The 23,303-nt window shown below is 36.8% G+C and overlaps 1 protein-coding gene across 1 annotated transcript in view; it reads left to right on the top strand.

The window, feature by feature from the left end:
* Positions 1-3,372: 3,372 nt before the first annotated feature.
* Positions 3,373-23,303, top strand: part of EPS15L1 (epidermal growth factor receptor pathway substrate 15-like 1) — a 29,140-nt gene continuing 9,209 nt past the window's right edge. Inside the window, exons 1-17 of the mRNA XM_010186739.1 lie at positions 3,373-3,408; positions 5,692-5,751; positions 6,079-6,315; positions 6,906-7,063; positions 7,502-7,658; positions 8,401-8,463; positions 9,983-10,068; positions 10,312-10,384; positions 10,926-11,087; positions 11,713-11,910; positions 12,189-12,353; positions 12,955-13,081; positions 13,204-13,254; positions 13,626-13,762; positions 14,315-14,375; positions 14,738-14,820; positions 16,332-16,464. Of these exons, the coding sequence (XP_010185041.1) occupies positions 3,373-3,408; positions 5,692-5,751; positions 6,079-6,315; positions 6,906-7,063; positions 7,502-7,658; positions 8,401-8,463; positions 9,983-10,068; positions 10,312-10,384; positions 10,926-11,087; positions 11,713-11,910; positions 12,189-12,353; positions 12,955-13,081; positions 13,204-13,254; positions 13,626-13,762; positions 14,315-14,375; positions 14,738-14,820; positions 16,332-16,464 (1,987 nt within the window). The remainder of the gene's footprint in view (positions 3,409-5,691; positions 5,752-6,078; positions 6,316-6,905; positions 7,064-7,501; positions 7,659-8,400; positions 8,464-9,982; positions 10,069-10,311; positions 10,385-10,925; positions 11,088-11,712; positions 11,911-12,188; positions 12,354-12,954; positions 13,082-13,203; positions 13,255-13,625; positions 13,763-14,314; positions 14,376-14,737; positions 14,821-16,331; positions 16,465-23,303) is intronic.

Raw genomic sequence — 23,303 nt, 5'->3', positions numbered from 1 at the left:
TTTGAAATGTGACAGTAGTCTGTTGGCTGCGAGTTTTTGGGGTTTGCTGTTACCCACACTTTCAAGTTTCCAGTTTGGAACACAGCAGATTGCCTTACCAGTGTGTAGTTTTGATAGAAGTAATACACAAAGCACTATACACTTTTTTTTCTCTCGGTCCCTGAAGTTGGGCTATCAATGATTGCAGTTCACTCTTTGTTTTCTTAACGTCTCTTCTTGTTTTTCAGTTTTCTACTGGGAATCCATTATACGAAACTTACTACAAACAGGTAGTTGTTTTTGGTTTTTGTTTTTGTTTTTAAAAAGTGCAGTTTCCTCTTCCCTAGAATTTTCCTGTCTTTTTTTTTCCCCATTACAGTGCTAAACTTCTGTAGATTCTCTCTGCTGAGTGTTAATGCATGCTTGTATAAATCCTTTCGACCTAGAGACGAGAAGTTTCATTCTTTATCTCTGCTTTCATGACAGATGTGCTTCCACTGAATGAATTTTTGTATCTTTCAGGTAGATCCAACATACACGGGGAGAGTTGGGGCAAGTGAAGCTGCACTGTTTCTTAAAAAATCTGGTCTCTCTGATATTATCCTTGGAAAAGTAAGTTGAAGGAATTTGATAATGCAGCATTTATTTGCACAGTTGTTTAAAGCTAACGTTGAGCAGAACAGATTTTCAAAAAGGAATTTGGTGTAATGCAAATCAGATGCTTTGAACATTGGGTTAACCACAGATTGGTAACAGCTTCAGGTATTGCTCTGAGTTTTATAGGAATCTAGAAGGAAAAATTGTCTTTCGTATAACATTTTTCTTGTTAACTGGAGATTTAAATAAGAATGACTTTTATTTGGTATCTCCACAGATATGGGATTTGGCTGACCCGGAGGGTAAAGGATACTTGGATAAACAGGTAAATGGAATGTGTCTGTGGACCTTTTATGTTACCTTCCATAGATTAGCTTTGTTTCAAGAAAACCCTGAAATTAATAGCAGTTATCCTTGGGTTGCTGTTTTGAAAGTTTTGTTTACGGGTGTTTTTCCTAGCACTGCTTCTATCTGAGTATATTACTTAGTGAGGCTGCTGGGGAAGTTTTGATCTAATTTTCTGTCTCTTTTGTTTTGTAAATAATCAGTGTGTGTGATGTATAGATACAGTGTCATTAGGTCTTTCACGAATCCAAACTATGATTTTAAGATTTAATTTAGAAGTATTTCTTACATGAAAAGATACAACTAGCATTACTAAGAATGGCTAGGAATATCAAGTACCAAGTTACTTGTAGATATGGAGAATTTTAAAAACATCATTAGTTTTTAAGGAAAATGTTGAGATTTACTTAATAATGGGAGAGTCCTTCTTAAAAACAAGCTTTGAAGTTTTCTGCTCTTTGTTCCATGTAAAGTTTTTCCTGAATCATCTTTAAAGCAGTGGAGTGGTTGTCACTGTGCAGTTAACTGAATGGGGCTGTACATCTGTTGTTTCCATACTTCACTGAGTCGCACATGCACAGTGTTAGTAAAAATCATAAATGGGTAATTGGAGACTGATTTAAACCAGTTGCTTTTTTAAATAGAAAACACTGTTGTTTGTAGGGTTTCTATGTCGCATTGCGCCTTGTAGCCTGTGCACAGAATGGCCACGATGTTAACCTCACCAGTCTGAACTTGACTGTGCCACCTCCTAAATTTGTAAGTAATATATACCTAAATGTATGTGTGTGTTATACGAGAACTAAGTCTGCAGTTGGAATGCTGGGATAATCTTCTGTTTCATAAATGTCACTGTTCTGAGACTTCAGGCTGCTGTCAGACTGTTCCTTAAGACAACTGCAGTCATGGGTGCTGTAGTCCTGTCTTCCTGAGTAACATCTACCAGCCCCTTCCTGGACTGCAGAACTTATGCAAGTTTAACGACAGTCAGCTTGCTCGGGAAGCTGTTGTAGCTAGACTCTAAACTTCTGAAAAATAAAATTTCAGGTTTTTTTTTTAAAGGTTATTTATGGGCTAGGTCAACAGAAATGTGTAGTCAAGGGTATGACAGCAGCTTTGCCTGCAGTAGCTACTGTGGAACGTCCTTTAGCTTGTCTTAGTTCTGTGTTTGGTTTCTTAATGTCCTTATCGAAGTACTGTGATAGTATAAATCTGTATGACTCTTTTTTTTTTTTAATTTGGGTACATGTGCAGCTTTTTTTCCTTTTTTCAGTGTAGTTGAGCTTCGTGTATATATCTCTTAAAGCAATTAGTGAGGGTTAGAGGCAGAAGTGTCTGTATTTATATATACATATAAATAAAAAATTCTTTAACTTTTAGCATGACACTAGCAGTCCTTTGCTGGTCACACCACCTTCAACAGAGACTCACTGGGCTGTTAGGGTAAGTGTAAAAGACAACACATTCCATCCATTCTTTAAAAGTAAATATTTTCCTTGTCTGTAATTTTCCCAGTGAGAGTTCTGTATCAAATACAGTTCCCATTTCAGAAGCCCTCCCTTTCTGATGACAGAATTGTGCACAATAGAGAATATTGAGCTGTAGTTTTATATTTGAAATAAGTATTAAACAAACCTTTGACAACCCCTGGTGTGATGTTTTCAAGACACAATGAATTTTAATCTTCTGCCTGGATTTCTTCCAGAACCCTAATAGTAGGCACTTTCATGTTTGTATAAAGGATCCCCACTGAGAACGGCAAAGCATTTCACCAAATCCATCCCAAAGTATTAATTTAAAGCTTGAGTTCGTATGTTGTAATTAGTATTCAGTGATACACACACTGTATATCATTGGGAAAAAAGTAACTTTTTATACATACATGGGAATATTTGTGTTTGGTTAATTTTCAAATGCAAACATTTTCCAAAAGGTAGAAATTTAGTAAAATTATTTTGAATGCTGATTTGTTGTATCTTTTTACTTGCTTGTACATTAAAGTGGGAAGCAAATTATTTGGGAAGATTAGTTTTTAGTTTTACAGAGTTTGTCAAAGTTGGTTTAAAATCTGGCCAGCAGTGTTTTAGTCAGAATGCATTGTTCTTTTACAACACTACAGAAATGCATCCTGTATACCACATGTTAAAATCTCTTAGTTATCATAACCTTAGCTTTGAAATTAAGCTCCTAAATCTAGCTCCTTGGGGTTATGTTTAAATACAGCATGGTGGCACTTGCAAGGAAGCTTGGAAATTTAAACTGAATACTTGACTGACCAGTCTTAATTTCTTGCAAGATCTCATTTTCAACACTCACACAGGCACACTTTTTTACTTATTCAGGCTATTTCTTACCAACTAGGTGGAAGAAAAAGCAAAGTTTGATGGTATTTTTGAAAGCCTTTTGCCAGTAAATGGTTTACTTTCAGGAGACAAAGTAAAACCAGTACTGATGAATTCAAAGCTACCTCTTGATATCCTAGGAAGGGTAAGTATGCTGTTTAGATTCAGCTATTCTCTATTTAGCTTCTCGTAGTTGCAATGTTAAATATTTAAATGTAACTTATCAACATAGATCAGGTTTTGGCTGAGATTTTACATCAAGTGCATGCTGTATAGCAAGAGCATTAAGTAGGCTCTGAAGTCTTCCACTTAGAAATAATAATAATAGTAGTAGTAATTTGGGCCCTAGGATAGATTGGCTTCGTTATCTCTCTATTCATTTTAAGAGCTAGACATTTTGATTTTAATTGTTTAAAAACATGAAGAAGCTCTCCTAAACCATTATAGCTTTTATAGTATATTACACTGTTTTGTCATTTTTCCAAATACAAGTTATTAGGCATATCATTCAATCTATCTGCTGTTTGTACAAGAGAACACTTTAAAACATCGCAGTTTATTGTAGCTGTCAAATTGTCAAGTATTTTTTCCCATGTATTTTTATAAGTACTACTGAGATCTGAGTTTAGTGCATCGGTTGCATATTTGCAAGAGAAGCAAATCTTATTTGTCTGCTTCCATTTAAAATATGTATTCTTTGTTTTGCATATTGATATGAATGAATGCATTCTGTGTAAGAGCTGTATCTGCATGATATACTTTCATCTCTTCAGGAAGAACTGCCTCTTTCTCTATATTATCTACAGAATCCAAGTGTGACTTGTTTTAATTCTGTACTTGAATGTTGTGAAGTACACAGTCTTGAAGGCTTTATGTTCTTTTCTTGTTACTGTCACTACAGAAATGCAGGAAGCTTTTTCCACTTCCAGAAAAGTTTGTGGGCGAGATAGGAGACTGAGGAAATGGGCAAAGGACTAATCAGCTAGCTTAAATATGTACAGGGGGCCAGTGGTAAAGCTGGAAGTGGAGTTCAGATGGTTGAGCCTCAGTCTTAGCATTCTGTCTGCTCTACCATGCTGTGTCCAAGTCATACTGATGATTAAGTGGTGTTCGTTGATGGCTGAGTATTAGAGGGCACAAAGTTTTGTATCCTTCTTAAATCTCCTGCATGTTTCATTGGCTGGCTCTACTTGACCTAACAATGAACTAAAGTTGCTAAATCCTTAAATTCTCTTCTTCAGGGGGATGGATGTATATTTTTAACTGTGTCGTGGTTTAGGGCTGGGCTGGCCACTAAATCCTGGACAGACACTCTCTATTAACCCCTCTCCCCTCCCCAGAAGGGAGAAGAACAAGGGAGAGAGACTTTATGGGTTGGAAAATAGAACTAACAGATTTAATGAAACAATAATACTAGTCCTATAGGATAATAATGTAAACAGGGGAAAGTAATGGAATATGTACAAATATATATATATATAAAACAAATATAAAATCCTCCCCCCACACCTTCTAATGATGATTATGCCACCAGAGGCTCTGCGGAGCAGGGCACTGGAAAAGTCCCAGTCTGGACCCAGTAGCAAGTGGGAGCAGGATGCAGGAATTGGATTCAGGAACACACAGATCAGGATTGGAGGCAGATGAACTAACAGGGTTCTGCTCACACTTCGGCCATTGCAGGAGCAGAAGAGCAGAGGGCAGAGAAGGGGCCGAGACCCTTGTCATCCCTCAGCTTTATACCCAGTGTGACATACGTGGGATGGAATATTTAGTTGGTCAGTTTTGGGTCCGCTCCTCCCCACAGGTGCAGCTACGGCACCCATGGTGAGACAGCAGCCTTGTGATGTTTACATAACATTCAAGCACTATCACTTGTAGAAGTGAACGCTGTTCAGAAAAACATGCCGTTAGTTTCAGCAAGTACAGCCACTTACAAGAGACTGAGCTCAAAAGTAAAACCACTAAATAGAAAATTAGTTCTATTTAGCTCAAACCAGGACAAGCTAAAAATGAAAGCTAGAAATTTAGGAATGGAATGCAAATTAGAAATGCATTGACTTCTCTAAAATATTTTAATTTATAAGGCAAATTTGTACAGTCTGCTAGCCCACACCCTCTGGACAATCCTGAAAGCCATTGCTGGATGTTTTCAGTCAGCTTGATGCCTCCATAATTGCAACTTAGAAAGACGCAAACCTTGCCTGTGTTGTATCCAGAATTTGTAGAGCCAGCATTGATTCACGTTGTCAGAAAACTCTAATCCAGTCTGTTGCACCAGAGAATGTTTAGCAAGGTCTAATATAACTAATATGATCTTTGCAAAAAATCTATTAGGAGTCTTTAGAGAGCATGCTTAATATAATGACCATTAACATCAAAACCACAAAATGTAAATTGTTCTCTAAATCCTTGTTTTTATCAATAGGTCTGGGATCTCAGTGATATTGATAAAGATGGTCACCTGGACAAGGATGAATTTGCTGTGGTAGGTTGCTTTAAATTCTCAATTCACAGTGTGTCTGCCAGAGCAAATCGCTCAGTTTTTTCTGAAGGGCTTTGCAGCTTTCTCTGCTACAGTCAACTGTTCTATTACATTGTTCAGATGGAGTTATTAAATGATCTTTCTCAAATCCATCTACTGCCTCTTGCCTGTGTCATCAAGATTAAGGAATTACATTCAAAATTGTCTGCTCTGGTTTACATCTCTAATCTTACTGTCTTTGTTTTACTAATATGTAAATGACTGACACTGGAAAGTCTTGTTACTTTTTCTTCTAATTGTTAATATTATCTGACCTTTTTGCCTTTGCAGGCAATGCATTTGGTTTATAGAGCTCTTGAGAAAGAGCCAGTTCCTTCACTATTACCCCCTTCTCTCATACCACCTTCTAAAAGAAAGAAGACGCCTGTATTTCCTGGTGCAGTTCCTGTTCTCCCTGCAAGTCCTCCACCAAAAGACAGCCTCCGTTCTACCCCATCTCATGGTAGTGTCAACAGTCTGAACAGCACAGGGAGTTTGTCTCCCAAGCACAGCATCAAACAAGCACAGGTACAAATCTTCCCATCCCCTGTTTCCTTTTTCTTTTTTTTTTTTTTTTCTATTGGTAAATTGCAGGAAAAAACAAATCTGCTTTTTTATTTCTGCCTCATGTGAGCATTTTTCTGAAAATGTTTGTTGAGTGATTTGGATGGAGGGAATGAAATGAGACTGATAAGAGTTGGAAGAATGGAGGAAAAACAGGTCAATTATAGTCAGAGTGACATGAGGTAGCAAATCTTGGGGAATTTTCACTTTCCATAGAAAGTGAATCCACAGAAGGGTTTTATTAATGTATCTGTTTTAATGCCAAAGAAATAATTAATTTAGCTTCTAAAGCTACTGTGTTACTAGTCCGAGGACTTAGTATGCTTACTTGAGTCCATATTTCCAAAGAATGAATATTCTTCAACTGATTAATACCTGTTTATCAGTATTTATAATCCAGATTAAAAGTATTAAGATAAAACATTTAGAGGAAAAGGGGAATCAGATTTGATTGTGCAAGATTTTAAGAACATCCAACCCCGAATAATGTCATATATACTCAATGTATTGATAAATGCTGTTTATCTTTTGAAATATAAAACTTTGTTTTGCAGCCATCTGTGAATTGGGTAGTACCAATGTCCGAAAAAGTGCGATATGATGAAATTTTCTTAAAAACAGACACAGACATGGATGGTTTTGTGAGTGGCCAAGAAGTAAAGGACATTTTTATGCATTCAGGTCTGTCTCAGAATCTCCTAGCACATATATGGTAAGAATTCCCTAGTAGCTGCATTTTTGTAACTTGCTGATCTGGGAAGTCAGGTTATCCAGCTAGAATTGTAATCCTAACACTAAAAGAAAAAAAAGCCCCCAACCTCTTTTACTTGTCCTGTTGCTGTGCTACAATACATGGGCTATATGAAAAAAAAAAAGGAGAAATAAATACTCTGCTTTTCTGGGAAGAGGATATAGGTCAAGTCTGTGAATTTTGATTGTTTTTTTGAAGTTTTAGTGTTCTAAATATTTTCTCCAGCACCACTGCTCTATAAAGTTAAATATGTCTAATAAAATACTGCTCTGTTTATGGAGCTCTTTCACGAGAATAAACAAGCTCTGATGAGGCATAAGCAAAAGAAAATTACATGTGTATGGGTGGTAGAGGAGAGATAAGCTTTTCTGTTTATAAGTATGATCTATTTTTTACCAGGGCTTTGGCAGACACAAGACAGATGGGAAAGCTAAGCAAAGATCAGTTTGCACTAGCAATGTATCTCATTCAACAGAAGGTCAGTAAAGGGATTGATCCTCCGCAAGTGCTCTCCCCAGATATGATCCCTCCCACAGAGAGGAACACTCCCATACAGGTAAGTCATTGATTATTTGTAGAGAATGCTGAGCTTACGTGCTTTGAAAGTAGAGGGCTTTGAATGTTAATTTTGTAACACTTTTTTAATGTTGTGGTAAAGAATTGCCAAATACTTTTTACCTCCTCTTAAAAATTCTTTAACATTTGAAAATACGCATAAACTTTTAACAAAGCAAGACTGTAAGTAAAGAAGAATGCAGTAGAATATTCCATAAATAAAGCAATAATAATGCTGAGAAAAGCCTAGCATGAAAAATACTCCTCTGTCATAGGGAAGTTGGGGTTTTTTTTAACTTCAGGGAACTGTTAAAAGCAGCTGTTAAAAGCTGGTTTAGTAGCCTGTCCCTGACTGTGATCAGTACCAAATTCCTTTCGTGAAAATGTAATAATTTTTTTATGGCTAAATGGAAATTGATGACTTCCTAGTGTTGGGAATTAGTGGTTGAGTCATCCCTTGTAGCATGACAGTCCATACTCCTATATCCATCACTACTGACACCATTTTACTGTAGCATCTACTTTGTTCCTTTCCTTAATAGTGTGTTAGTATATTTCTGAAACTTAAATGAGTAAATACTTCTGCTCTGTCAACACATTCATCTTTTCTATAAATTGTATAATATTTTCCTTTACTTTTTTTTACTTTCCCTAACCAGAAAGCTTTTGAGCCTTTAAATATATTTTAATTGTTGCTGTTGCTCTGGTCCTTTTAAGGTTTTTCCTATATCCTTTTCCTATAGACTCTGTCAGGTTACTTGACCCCTGTAGGAACTGAGATCTCAGCACTAACAGAAATGCGTCGTGTGAGTAATTGTGATGTCCAAAACAATGCAAATTTGTTTGTGTACGCCACTTGTAGCTTTAAAAAGTTTTTATTTCTACACTTTCTCCTGTCTCTTTGCTCTTGTGTTCTGTGGCACTTGCACTTGGCATGAATGTAAAGTCACGGTATTGGCTGTCGACCTGGTGACATTGCTTCCCTCAACAATTCAAGATGCATTGGTCTGTCAAGACGTTCTTTGACAGGCAGCTCAGTGTTGGCATGTTAATGTTACTCGTGTTCTAGTTCTCCAAAGCTGTGGACAATAAATACACCTTGGTTCAAGAGCTTTAAGTTTTTCATTATATTCTGTTCATGGTATCCTTTTTTTTTTCTCCATCTAGTGTGGTTCAGTTGAATATTACATGAGATAAACTGTATGCTACTGTGAATATCGCAGATTAATTTTCTGTTCATGTGGAACAATGAACTGTGTTATCTTAACTAATACAGCAGCTTCATTTAAGTTATTTCATCATCAACTTGGGTAACACCTTATTATGATCCCGTACAGCATACAGTACAGGTCTCTCAGCAAATCTGTATCTATCTGAAAATATAAAAGTGGTATTAGAAGTCTTTGATTTGCTAGCTTGAAGGATTATTCTGGACTGGTGATGTTATTTATGATTACTCAATGGCATATTAAGAAAAGAAATGCTCACCCAAAAGCAAGGACTTAATTAACTTATTTAAACCTGTTGTTTCTACAAAAATGTCACATTTTACCATGCTACCTGTTTGTGGTTTATTGGTTGAGTTCTTGGGGTTTTTTAGTATTGAATAAAACCAAACTATCTGTGGTTATCGCAGTAATCTCAAAGTGAGCGAAGTAAGCAAACTGTACTTTTTTATTTTTAAAATACTATTTAAAAATGGTAGCTCTCCTGATTTGTCATACTAGCAGTGAGTTCAGTGTTGCAGTTTTTGCTCAGCTGCAGTGATTTTCTCAAAGAACTAGCACTCCTTCTCGTAATAATGACAAATTTTGTACCAAATGCTGAGATCCTTTCCTAAATACTTCTGATGACAATGTTCTTGCCTAAAAGGTGAAGAATACACTCTGAACCTTGCCTGATGTACACTTGGGTGGTTGTAGAAATACCCTGCGCTGCAGGAAGTTAGGTATAATTGCAGAAATGGGCATTAAGTTGAGACAAGGCTTAAGACATCTGAAATTAATCTGATTTTACTAAGTTCCCTGGAAGCTTTGCTGTTGCCTATAGCAGAGCTGAATTTTGAATTTTACTTCTACCATTGCCTGCAGTTTAGTCATTGATGTTGTGCATGTCCCATCTCTTAAAAGGACATAGAGAAAATTCTCCTGTCTCGCAGGTAGAATTGTGTGGCATGCTCAGTGGTTGTTGCAGATAATTTGATGGCTCCCATAGAATTTTGCAAATGCGTGTAATGAGGATTGCGTCCCATCTTTGTCCTCAGCCTTTAAAGGAAGATCTTCTGTTACGACGTGGCATTTTAATAGACTATTTCATTCTTAACAGGATAGTTCAAGCTCTGTTGGATCAGGAGAATTTACAGGGGTGAAGGAACTGGATGATATTAGCCAAGAAATTGCACAGCTGCAGAGGTAATAGTTGTGAAGTATTAACAGAAAATCTTGGAGTTGGAGAACCAATGAAGTATATAGTACTGATGTGTCTGTTACTTTTGTTTCCTTTTAGTCCACTTACTATTGCTTGTCACTGAAGTTAGTGGTAAACCTGCCACTGATAGGTAGTCAATTACATAAAGCCAGCCTGGATTCTACTAGGTGACTTCAGTGTTGTGTTATTTAACTGATCATTAATACATGTGTCTGTTTATCTTACAGAGAAAAATATTCTCTAGAGCAGGACATTAGGGAAAAGGAAGAATCAATCAGACAGAAAACCAATGAAGTTCAGGTAAAAACTCTGATTATCGTTATTAGTTTTCATTTTAATCTAAAATAATATATGGGGAAGTAAGGATTCTTTCTTCTGTCTTTCCTTAAGTTGTTTCTGGGCAAGTTTTTCCTCCTTTCTTGGGATTTTCCTCTAACTTATGGAAAGTTCTTTATTTTTCTGTTCTCCATTAGAAGAGTTCTTTTCTGATGCTGGTTAATATAAATAGAAGATGATATGTGAACAGTTCGAAATGTCCTTTTTTTTTTTGTAGTGCTCGACTAACTGTAATTTAGGAAATCATTGTTCAAAGAGTATTGGTTTTGATAATTAGGATAGCTCAATTACACATGCTCTGGGTCACGGTCTCTTTCCATCTTGTGGGCACTGATTTGTTTCCTGATGTCGCATACAAATTCCTGCAGAAACAAAATGTACGCGTGCAGGGAAGAGCCTGTGTGACAGAAAATCTTGAGGAGTCTGTTAGCCTCTTTGTCTGTGATTGATCACTCCTGTAAGACAACAGCTAAATGTAAGTTACAAACTGTGGGATTTTCCTCAGGAACTGCAAAATGATTTAGATAGGGAGACAAGTAACTTGCAAGAGCTAGAGGCTCAGAAACAAGATGCCCAAGACCGCCTGGATGAAATGGACCAGCAGAAAGCCAAACTGAAAGATATGCTGAATGACGTGAGGCAGAAATGCCAGGAAGAAACACAGGTGGTGAGTGTATGTCAATTCTGGACATGCTTAAGTGTATTTCGTCTTTCTTTGGAGGAAATTGTTTATCTAATGACCTATTAGGGTAGTTGAGAAACATTCTTCCTGACAGTCTATTGACAGTGGTGCATATTTTGATCACTGTGAACCTCGTGTCAGCATTCTGAGTTAAAAGAGGGTTTTCAAGGGCATACAACTGCCAATATAGCTAGCATGTCATCTTCACGTTGAAACTTAGTGTATGAGGTCATGTAAGAGTGTATGAGGAGAGTCAAATGCAACTGTGTAATTTTAACTCTTAATCAAGAGTTAAAAATCAATTTTATAATACTTGATAAATGTTTGAATGGAAAAAGACCCAAGTTCTGAAAATTACAAGGTAACCATCTAAGAAACACCTTTTAATTACCTTTATAATTAGTGTGGTGTTTCTGTCACTTAAAATATTAAAGTTTTGTGATTTTACTGAATATTCTGTGTTTGTGTACACTTCTTCATATTAAGTTCTTGTTATCTTCCTTAGCATTTGATAGGTTGTTTTACAACTTCTTATTTATTATAAATTCATAATTTATTAAGTTACATTTATTTCATGTTTCACTCTGATTTTTGTAATGTTTTGTTTCAGATTTCATCACTAAAAATGCAGATTCAATCTCAGGAATCAGATTTAAAATCACAGGAAGATGACCTTAATAGAGCAAAAGCAGAGCTGAATCGCCTCCAGCAAGAGGAAACTCAGCTAGAGCAGAGTATCCAGGCTGGAAAAGTGCAGCTTGAAACAATAATAAAATCTTTAAAATCAACACAGGAAGAAATAAACCAGGTATTCACTGTGGTTTATGTGACTCCTTTTTTGTTTCTTGAAAGGCTAAGAGTTGAACATCAACTAGAAAGATTATTTTTCAGAAGAGGAAAAAACATACTGGCTCATGAAAGAAGCCTTTTTGACTGGTGCTTAATAGGTTAATTCCCAGTTTGAGTCAGTAAAAGTTCAGCTCTGGTGGGGTAATATGCAGCTGTCTTGCTGCCGTGTTTAACAAGAATGCGAGAATGCCACTGTTGTTGAATACATAACATACTAATGTATTTTTCACTGCTTAGGCAAGTAGTAAACTTTCTCAACTTCAAGAGAGTCATCAAGAAGTCCATAAGAGTATAGAAGAATATAATGAAGCTCTCAACGGGGTTCACGGCGGTAGTCTGACGAATTTAGCAGACATTAGTGAAGGCCTTGGGCAGACAGAAAGAAGCAATTACGGAACTATGGTAAAAAAAAAAATCCTGATGTTTAGTGTATTTTATAATAATTAGGTTTGTAACTTGCACCTAATCGTCAAAATGTTGGTGTGATGCTCTTCCTGCCCTGTAGTGCTTTGTAAGGCAAAATCATTCTTGAGCTTAGAGCTTCAAGAATTGAGTTAACAAGAAGCAGTCTTGAGTATGACTACTCAATAGTAATGTTCTGTATTTGTAGTACACAAACGATTTGTGTATCCTTTCCTTTTAAATAACTGTCTCACCTGAAGCTGAGCTGTAAAACATCTGGGAGGGGAGAATTTTTGATAGCCTTATGGTTGGGAGTTTTGTTACGTGTTGTTATTTAAGTATTTGATAATTGAATGTATTAATATAAGAAAGAGTTTAACCTTTTATTATTATATGTTTTGTTACCTTTTGATGTGTAGCTCAGGGTTACACAGAACATTTCTTTCTACTGTGAAATTAATTCTGTTTAGAAGCCACTTATTCAGAAAGTTGTTGAGGAAGTAATCAGCAGAACCAAGATACCATAGAATTTCTGCTAAATGGGTAACTGAGCATTTTAATCATAGTAAGTTGCTATAATGTTTCTCCTCTTAATTTTTAGGATGATCCATTTAAGAATAAAGCCTTGATGTTTACCAATAATACACAAGAATTGCATACGGACCCATTCCAGTCAGAAGATCCTTTCAAGTCTGATCCATTTAAAGGAGCAGACCCTTTCAAAGGCAGTAAGTGACCAGTGGCTTACCTGAGAGCTTGAAGACCAGTTGTTGAGTAAATGGTATTTTCACAAACTTTTGTCATGTTGCTGAAGAGTGGATAAAACAAATTATTTTTCTATTCTGCATAGGTGACCCATTCCAGCATGATCCTTTTGCAGAACAACCGCCTGCACCAGCAGGTAATAGCCCTTTTGATGACAGGACAGATGTAATGTGAACAATCTGTAGCCAAATACAAAGTTTTCCAACATTTTCTTGGCTTCAAATTTGTAGTTTGCATGTGGGAACTTAAAAACCTGACAAGGTGTGCATTCAGGATCAGTATGCTAATAGTGTGTGTAACTCGTTATTAAAGTCCTTAACCTTAATATAAACATGTACTTGGTCAAACCTAGTTAATATCCTGTATCTGGAAGCTTATCGAATTTACCAAATCGTTCTGTGTTTTTATAAGAAAAATTACATCAATGAGTATGAGGTCTAACATAGACTGGTTCTTTATGGACACACTAGGTACTACATTCTGTTTACCTTTTAATACTCCTCCTAGATCCATTTGGAGGTGATCCATTTAAGGAAAGTGACCCATTTCGTAGTTCTGCTCCTGAAGATTTCTTCAAGAAACCGGTGAAGAGTGACCCATTTACCTCAGATCCATTCACAAAGCCCCCTGCGTTACCCACGAAGGTCAGTAATTTTAAAACCTACACTTAACAGATTTCTTTACTATTGACAAGATTATTGTCTGAAAGCTAAAAGGAATGAAATATCACTAGATACTTTCCTCCTAATTGATCATTTATGATTAATTTTATTCTTAAAATTAAGTATGGATTGTTAAGGCAATCAGCAGTTTATTCTTTCCAGTTCCACAATAATGATGTATATTCACCATGAAAATGCAGTTAGGTGGATTTTTTCTTTCCTCTCTCTGTTGGTAATTTCTGTGTGTAATTCCTTACTTTGCCCTGGTAATTAATATTGCTTTTATTTCAGTGTGATACACTTTTCCCTTGAATGTGTTTTGTTTGTAGGTACTTGGTATTTTATTCAATGCTTTCAATAGCCAAATGGACTAATAATGCAAACTTCATATAAGCAGTCGATTTTATCATACTGTGAGTCCACTGGACAGAGTGGTCTGAAACTGGAAATGTGTTAAGCAAGAGATTTTGATAGACATAAAGACAAGTGCATGGTACAGCAGAACAATAATTCTGTATATCTGTTCTTATTTAGCCTGACCCTTTTGAAAGCAGTGATCCTTTTACGTCTTCCAGTATCTCTTCCAAAGGTCCAGGTAAGAAGAAAAAAATTTCTCATTAAGGTGAATAAGAAGGTATCTCTTTATGAAAGAAGAGTCAAATTTAAAAATATAGAATAAAGACTCCTGTGGACTGTTGGCAAATACAATTGTGATCCTATTATGGATTATGAAGATTAAGTCTTTGCGTACGCTATATGCTTCACGTTTTTCTTTTCTCCCCCCCCCCATTCTGGTAGAAAACCTATTGTTTTGTAGAATTTTCTTTTAATATCTCATGCCAGCTCAAAATGCAAGTGTTTTAATCACCCACCTAGTTTTGTACTTCATTGACACCAAGCATTCTTCATAATTCTTAAGTATTATTTTAATTATTATTTTGCCTGTATCTGTTTCAGATCCATTTGGAACACTGGATCCATTTGGAAGTGGTTCTTTCAGTAGTGGTGAGGGATTTGCAGACTTCAGTCAGATGTCAAAGGTAAAGGTTACAAGGAAAGCGACTGTCCTTTTAAAAATTTATGTACAGATATATTTTCTAGGGTTGTGAGATGATTGCAACTTTTCAGCTGACAACACACTTCTAATTTTTTCCAATTGACCTCACCAGTTACTTAGCAAAGCATTTTCCATCTATCTCAGACATGGCAAAGTCTTACCAAGATGGGTAGATTCAGCAAGAATAAATCAACTTTTCATAAACGTTTTTCAAATACCAGAGGAGCAAAAGAAACAACTTCTAGTTTTTACTGGTAATAAAAGGTAGTTGTTCCAGATATTTTTATATTTCAGTGTCCAGCCCTCCTCTAAGTCCTGAAGTGTGCTGCTTGGATACTTCATATCTCATAGTATCCTGACTTGTTAAACTTCTCCATGAGTACAGGGAACCAGAGGAAGGTGGAAAACACAGTGTGCAGACATTTCATAGCTCTCAACAGGATTACCGTTTCCTTAGTTTCTTGGTATAAACAGATTATATAGGATATTTCAAATAGAGCTAGGTCCTTACCTCCTCAGCTGGATCAGTCACCGCCTGCTATTACCTTTCCGAGATGATATTTGTAATTTACAGTTGACATCAGTTGTCCAACTTTTTACCTTTATTTCTACAATAACACTGCAGGGTAAATTTTAACTAGAAAATAGATTATCCTGTCGCTTTGACTAATGAACCTTGTATTTTTTTCTAACTTTTCTTGCTGTTTTTTGTGGGGTTTCAGCTCTCCGCTAGGTGGCAACAGTCCGTACAAATAACAGTGTGTTTGGCTTGAGTTTGAAGTTTCAGCGAAGCTCCTTTAGCAAAGGTCCGACTGTGAGCTTTAGCTTTGCCTACAAAATTCCTCTTTCTTCATTTCAGGATGATAAATTTCCCTGCGTGGTTTAATTTTTGGTGTCTTTTTAAACCAAAAATGACAGTCCTTCACAAGAGCCAGCTGAATATAGGAAACATAAAAAAATATGAGTTTGGAATTTTCGCTGAGCTTTTACAAACAAACAAACAAAAAAACCAAAGACCACCCCAAAACAAACCGACCTTCCCACCCCTCAAAAAAAAAACCAGAAACCAACCAACAACGCACCAACCAAACAGCTGTGTGTAACTTTAAGAAGCTGTCCATTCTGCAGTCCAGTTCCTATCATGGTTCTGTTTATCAGAGCGAAGGCCAGACTATAATGCAACCATATTGGTTCATTGCGGAATTGTAAAAAGTGGAGTTTTACTTCCTTTTATTTTTTTCATCAGCTTTTTGCTAGGACTAAAAGTTCTAGAGTACGTCAGCGATTAAGAGCAGAAATAATTTTGAATGTTAATGAAATCCTAGCACCTCTGTCAGTGGGTGTTAGCCTCTTACACCACTGACATAATTCTGTAAACCTGTCCTCGTTTTTTTGAAGTTAATTCTTTTACTTGAGTTAACTTGCAGCTTTCGTTATACACATATATTCTACAATATGCTTACATTATCTTTCTTTTCCTTTCTTCTCATGTAGTCAGTACCTTCAGACCCCTTCGCCTCCTCTTTTGGAGGGGTGGGATTCTCAGAGGACCTTTTCAAAAGCAAATCAGACACACCAGCGTTACCACCGAAGAAAAATGTCCCTCCACGACCCAAGCCACCCAGTGGTAAGGAGGTTTTCTTTTTTTAACAGCCAGTTTTCTCCTTTTTTCTGTATATTGTTGGACATAAGGACAAGTTGACAGTCTTCTATCTCATTAGCTGATATTTCAACCATGGAGGAAGGTATGAGATTACCAATAAATTGGCAGAAATTGTCAGGAAACCAGACTGGAACATTTCAAACTAGAAAAGAGATGATTAGGAAGTGGTGTGACACATCTGTATGTGTATGTCCATTATGTATGGAAATTTAGGGATGTATAAAGCTCCTGAATTGAAAATAAATCTGTCTCAATGGAGATTCAGTTTCTACTTGTTCAACCTCCCTGGAGTTGATTTTCAGAATACTCAGATACCAGTGAAACTGTTTAAAGAACCGAAGCCACTTAGAGCTGTTAGTTGCAAGTCTCCTTGTACCAACAGTGGTATAATTCAGTTCGTACTAGCAGTGAACATTTAGTTGGCTCAAAAAAAAATTATTAATAGGCACATAATTTTGCACCAAACATGTGGGTCAACATCTGGTGTTCTCATTTATCCACTGACAGTGTTAGGAAGTATATTACAAAGAAAACAGATACATTATTAATGTCTCCCTGTCTAAATGTGGGGATTGTCTGTCTTTCTGCTGTTACATTTTGTAGCATGCACCCTACACCCATCCTGTTTTTAACAGGCATTGCTGATCTGCCTGGTTTTGCAAACCAGTTATGCTAGAACTTGCTCCTTGAACAACCTGAAGAGTGCTTTTTATTACTGGGGTATCCTGAAGATGCCATTAACTATACCATAGATTGATCCAAGGTTTGGAAAATACTCTTTGATACAGTAGACTTATAAGCAGGCCATTGCAACAACATTAGTTTGTTCCTATTACTGTGATTTTATTGCTCAAGAGATGATGAAAACCCTGAGATCAAATGATACGGTTCTGTGTAGGTGGGTATTGATGAAACTTTGATAAAATTATTTAGTATTCACTGGGCCTGTAAAGTTGAATGAGTCAAACAAATACTAAATATACCTATATATCTCTTTCGTGTGGTTTCTTTTTATTTATTCTTCGAAACATTGTTACTCCTAGCAAATACAGTGTGATAGTAGCAGCAAAGATGAGAAATACATGCTGTAGGGCTGGCTCATCTTCATGTTTTGTTGTTTTTATTTAGGGCTCTCTCTTCCCTCTTTTGTACATATTGAGGAATTTTGGAGAACATTGACCTTCAGTAATGTGTTTTGAATTTAGACAGGTGCATTCAGTCTTTTAAAAAAATTGTTTAAATGTGTACCTTCCCCTCTTCTTGAGAGACAACAATATTTGTCAGGTTCCGCTGCTCTACCAAAAGCAAGTGTTGTTATGATAAAACAGACTATGGAGGAAACAAAGCAGAGGTTTTTTTAAAGCAAACGAGCCTCATGTGCTTATGCAGTTACACTCCTCCCTTCCTTCCACAACTAAGGCAATCTTCAGTGGTTACTTAAAGTATGAGAAATTATATAGTAATATACTGTGATTCTGGCAAGAGATACAGGCGTACAAGTGTTAGAAATGGGAACGCTGCTCAGAAAACAAACAAGAAACTTCCGTTGTTTCTTACCTTTCTCATTGGTCTGTTTAATTAAAAAACAAGTAGGTGATAAAGATCTTGCTGAAGGATGAATAAATGCTCGTTATTACCAGACAAATCTGTAGTTTACCTTTGTGTTCCCAATTTCTTCTCTTTTTAGCAAAACTTTCTTTTAAGGGGGATTTTTAATATTGAAAAGCACCTGTATGGTTTGCTTGCATTTTGTTAGGCAGGTGCAATGAAGATCTAATATAAAGCTTTACTTGCTCAACACTCAAGTAGAAAACACTAAAATAATTTTGCAGAGCATTGAAAGCTCTCTGATTTCCCCAGTAGCTGTTGATAGGGGAAACCAGCAAAATCCACCAGGGATTGTTCCCGATTCAGTGCTTTTCTACAGGGAAAGTTTTTTAGGACTTCTGTGACTTGCAAGCATTGTCTGATCAATCCATTGTGGGGTGTCCTGGATGATCAGGGTGTGATTCAAATGTGCCACTGCTCCCTTGGTGCCTACGGGTCTGTGTTTTTTCCAGATGCATGAGGAGCTGAGCATCAGCTCTTGTTTCTTCAAAGACAAAGCAAACCTTTGGAACTGAACACAGAGCCAGGGAAACACTTCAGAGATAGCCTCTGTTCACCGTTTAGTCAAGGTCAGGTGAAAAGGCCTTCAGATATACCTGGAAAACCTGTAAAAGGTTGATTTGGTTGGTTTGTTTGGATTTAGTGTTTGGATTTAGTGTTTGATTTGGTGTTCGGTTTGTTTCAAAGCTTGGATGTTGAGAAGCAGCTGTGATCTGCTGCGGGTATGAGCCGATAGTGCAGCTCACAGCCCTCTGTGGTTGTTGCTGTCTGGCAAGGAGAGGCAAACACTTACTGTGTGGCATGGATCAGACACCCTTGAGATCCGTATCTTTCCCTTCTCGAAAACTAAGGTTAAGAGGGGGTATGACAATCAAGAGATTATTTAAAGTTGTATCTTAGGCTGAATCTCAGGGTTACACTTGTTCTGTTCTTCATAGTTTTTCTTCTTTCTCATACCTTTTTGAACCAAAGTCTTTCAAGGTCTTTCAGATGTTACAGAGTCTTAAACTGATCTTTCTTTGGTCCAAGAGGAATTTCATGTTTGTTTTTCTGATTAAGGTAAAGTGCAGAATCTTTAAAGAGAATTGGAGGAAGACTAATAATTCAGTGAATAAAAATAGAGAATGTCAAGGAGAAGGTGTTTCAGAAGCAGCAAACCTGGATACTAATGTGCATCAAAGCTCCAACATACCTGTTACATGCAAAAATTTGAAAGATCAGTATCTCTGTCCTTTACCTGGGTTAAGATTGTCTTTTTAGATTGAGGAAGATCAGCTGAGAAAAAGCTCTTTAGCTCTTCTGACTAGACTGTTGTAATAAAAATCCCCAAGGGAGTATGTGCATGTTCTTTCTCTTCTGGAATGCATTCTTAGTCTGTGAAGTTCCTAATGGACGTTAGGTTTCCTACAGCTCCTCCGGGACGTGGCTGCAGTAATTTGATGTTCACCAGGTGGTACTGGAGAACTTGAAGCTTTCTTTGGAGAGAAGTGGAAGGTTTTCTCTATTTATTGATGCTTGTCTTGAACAATGCTCAAAAAGCATCAGAAATGATCCAGATATAAACAGGCCTGTGCTTTGCATAATGGGCTATGATAAATGGAAAACAGGACATTATTAACTACTTATTTTAACAAATTAATGGTAGTGTATATTGACATGCTTGAAACAAAGGTGCTCCGTGACAGGGATCTAAATTCGAGTAACTTTTGTAGATGTAGAAGTACATTTTATTTTCTGTCGTAGAGGATTACCAGTAGTGCACTACTGAGTTTCTGGTCGCTTTACATTTCTTATACTCGTTCTTGGATTTTGTAGGACTTTTCGTGTAATTAAGAATAAAACACTTGAAAGAGCTGATACACTGAAACCTGTCAGTTAAAATGGTTTATGTAGGTTCTCACAGGTTAACAGTTATGTTTTCTGCCATGAGCTGCAGATTAGAATCAGTCAGCTCACCGCTAACTAGCTTCTAGGTAAAAGTTGTTGATTACAAAACGAGAGAAACAGATTTTTTTTTCTCTTTTTTCTCTTTTTTTTTCTTTTTTTCTTTTTTTTTTAAAGTACAGGAAGTTGCTGTGTGGGTGTCAGTGATTGGGTTATAAGTAAAATTCAATGCTCTAGTGCTTTGATCGTGGGACCTAGTGCTGTTGCCCCACCCTTACCACTTCCTTTAAATGCAGCACCATGCATTCCACATTGCGGTTATAACAGTACTGTTAACCAGTGATATTAGTGGAAGAACCTTCACCACTAACCAGTGTGTAACCTTCAACCCCTTCTAAATTTTTATTGCTTGCTTATAGTGGTTTTGACCTTTCTAACCTTGAAAGAATATAAAAGTCCTAAAAATGCAGGAAGAAAACGTACTTTCCAATTTAATTGTGCTTTCTTCTTGCAAAGATTATTTAATAAAAACAATTCTTTTGATCACTAGCTTTTTAAAGCCTGTTAAAGTGATATGTTTTATATTAAATATATTGTATATTAGTGACTAATAGAGATGGTGAATATTGTATTAATAGGGGACTTCTTCAATGCTAACATACTTCCAAAAAAATTCAGTTTTTCTTTGGGGTGCCAATACATCCTTATTCTTTGTAGCTCTGATGTATGATGGTAACTAAATTTATAAATTGGCATTTCGGAGGTCAGTGGTTAACACCTATGTCTTTGAGTTAAGGACTTCGATTCTGTTCTCACATTGTTTTCATGACTGGTAGTGTTTTTGAAATGTCAGAATAGCGGAAAGAAATGTCAAGAAGGCAAACCAGGGGACTAACCAGCCTGCCTGGAATTAGGAAATGTGGCTCTGATCCCTCAGAGGTGCCTGGCTCGTGTGGAGGACCAAAAGACCTCAATGCAAGCACAGAGGTTTGCACAGTGAGTTGGAGTGACTAGAAATTATTACCAAGTAATAATAATGATGTTATTGATAATAAATTTAAGCAGCCAAGGTGTTAGAGTTCAGCATTTTTACCAAACCACAAGTTGTAAAACTGCTAGATGCATTTTGCTGTCCCACCAATGAAGTCAGAAAAGGCCTCTACTGACTTCAGCAAAATCTGACTGATCAAGTCCTATTTTCAAAGTCTTGCCAGTTGGCAGATAAAGAGAAATGATATCTGAACTGGTTGATAGCTTAAAAAAATGAAAATAGGTCAGAGCTTTAAGATTATTAAAGATCTATTAATATCTTAATAATTTATTGAACTAATCTGAAAACTTTTTTGCTGTGATGCATTTTAGCTGTGATCCATCATCTACAGAAAAAAATAATTCCTTTTGGGTGAGGTTGCTTTTGCCCTTTCCTCACAAGGGTGCTTGCTGGACAAGATTGTTGTAAGCCCCAAGAAGCTAGACATGCAGGAAAAATTAACAGCCAACTCACAGAGCAGCTTTCTGTTCTGTTCATAGGGTGTATGGACCTTGGAAGGTAAATTTAAACTAGATTTGCCTACTTAAATGTTCATTATTAAGAATGTAAACTGAAAGAAAATATTCTGAAGGGAATTTGACTTCAGAGCTTTCATGAGTGGATACCCAGGTGCGGTATGCACAAGTATTCCAGGCTTACCTGGACCAGGGTTGTCTACCTGGAAGCTTTTGAGCTACATTCACTCTGTGGGATGTTTTTTGCACCCCTTGAACCATTTTTTATGCCTCTTACTACAGTTGTGCGTAATTGGATGCTTAATGCTGTCAGCAACCACTGTGCTTGCTTGAATCAGAAGGGCAATGCAGGCAGCTCACAGAAAGACGATGTTTATACAGCCCTGTTCTGCTGCCGTCTTCCTTTGTATTTGATGCTTCCTCCTCCTTTATGTCAATGATAAATATAGTTCTTTTTCGTATGTGTTACTTCTCTAAATGTAAGGCATTTAATGGTTTGACTGTTTTTACCATTTTAGACTTATTTTTCATCTATAGAGCAATACAAGAGCACTGTCTTTGCTACTTTCTGAGTTGGGCATATAAATGTGGGGTTTTTTTAGTAGTGTTTGTTTGCCTGTGCTCTGTCTTCAGTGTCTCAGTTACGTGAAATTTAAGACTTACCAGTTGGTTCACTATATTTCTTAAAACCCCATGCAAACCAAAGCCTGAATGCCTTGCTGTGTGCACTTACTGATTTAATTTCTTAAAAGGAAATTGTCTTGGGAATACTTAGTATTTAAACACATCATGTTTTTGTGGCCATTCTTTTTGACCTCCACCATGTACAGTGTTCCCAGGCTATGGTTTTGCATAGAAATTTGCTCTGTGTCTTTAATGAGATCATTTTAAGAAGAAAGAAGCCATGTTAGGTATAACAGATGTAATCGGGAGTTACGAGCAAAAGAAAGGATTATATTAAGCAAGCAGAAAAAAGGTAAAATAATTCCCTTGCATTTGTTTGCGTGGGCATATTCAAGTTGTAAGGATCAGTCATCTGGTCTAGAGGAGAGTATCGAGTTCCGTTCTTCATTCGTTGCATGATCTCAGGAGCGTTATGTTTATTTCTGAGTGGTACCACACACCTGTTTCCTTAGAGCTTCTTGAGTACTCGAGGTTATTACCAGTAGTACAGTGCCTGTTTACCTTTATTTTCTCCTCATCTGCAGCCGAGAGTGAAAAATTCAGCCTCAAAGTTTGACTGACAGGAAAGCTTTTTTTTTTTAAGTATTATTTTTCATGTCTTTGCAAGACCTGACAGTTGCATTAGAACACAGGCATCCCTTGTTGTGTAGGATAAATGACTCATGGGTGGAGCACCTGCCCAGCCACAAACTAAAAATTCCATTCACGCTTTGATTCGGTTGTTTGTGCTGATCTCTCGCAGTAAAGATATTTCAGTACTGATTGTTGAAAGAGGTTGTTCAGAGCCTGTTTCAGAACAGGTTGTTAGGCTGAATGTGTAACGATTTCTCTATCCTCACCTCTGAAGAAGTTCCTAGTTTTCAGAATACTTCTCTTAAGCTAAGGTTTTCAGAGTTACAGGCTAGCTCAAGGTGCAAATTTTGCAAATATTAAGCAAAAATAGTTTTGAGGGGTTTTTGCATAGGAAAAACTCTTCCTTCTGTTGCTAAAAACATACATAGTGATTTTGTGCAAAGAACCTTATTGCCAAACAGTTGAGATTGAAATACAGTGCAGAAATAGCCCCTGTTGAAAATTGATTTTTAGTTCAACTGACCTTCAAGCACGTTTTGAAAAATAGT

This window comes from Mesitornis unicolor, unplaced genomic scaffold, assembly GCF_000695765.1.
Source record: "Mesitornis unicolor isolate BGI_N332 unplaced genomic scaffold, ASM69576v1 scaffold2716, whole genome shotgun sequence".
Taxonomy (NCBI): Eukaryota; Metazoa; Chordata; class Aves; order Mesitornithiformes; family Mesitornithidae; genus Mesitornis; species Mesitornis unicolor.
The sequence above is the reverse complement of the archived record's forward strand: the minus strand, read 5'-3'. Positions and strand labels throughout refer to the sequence as shown.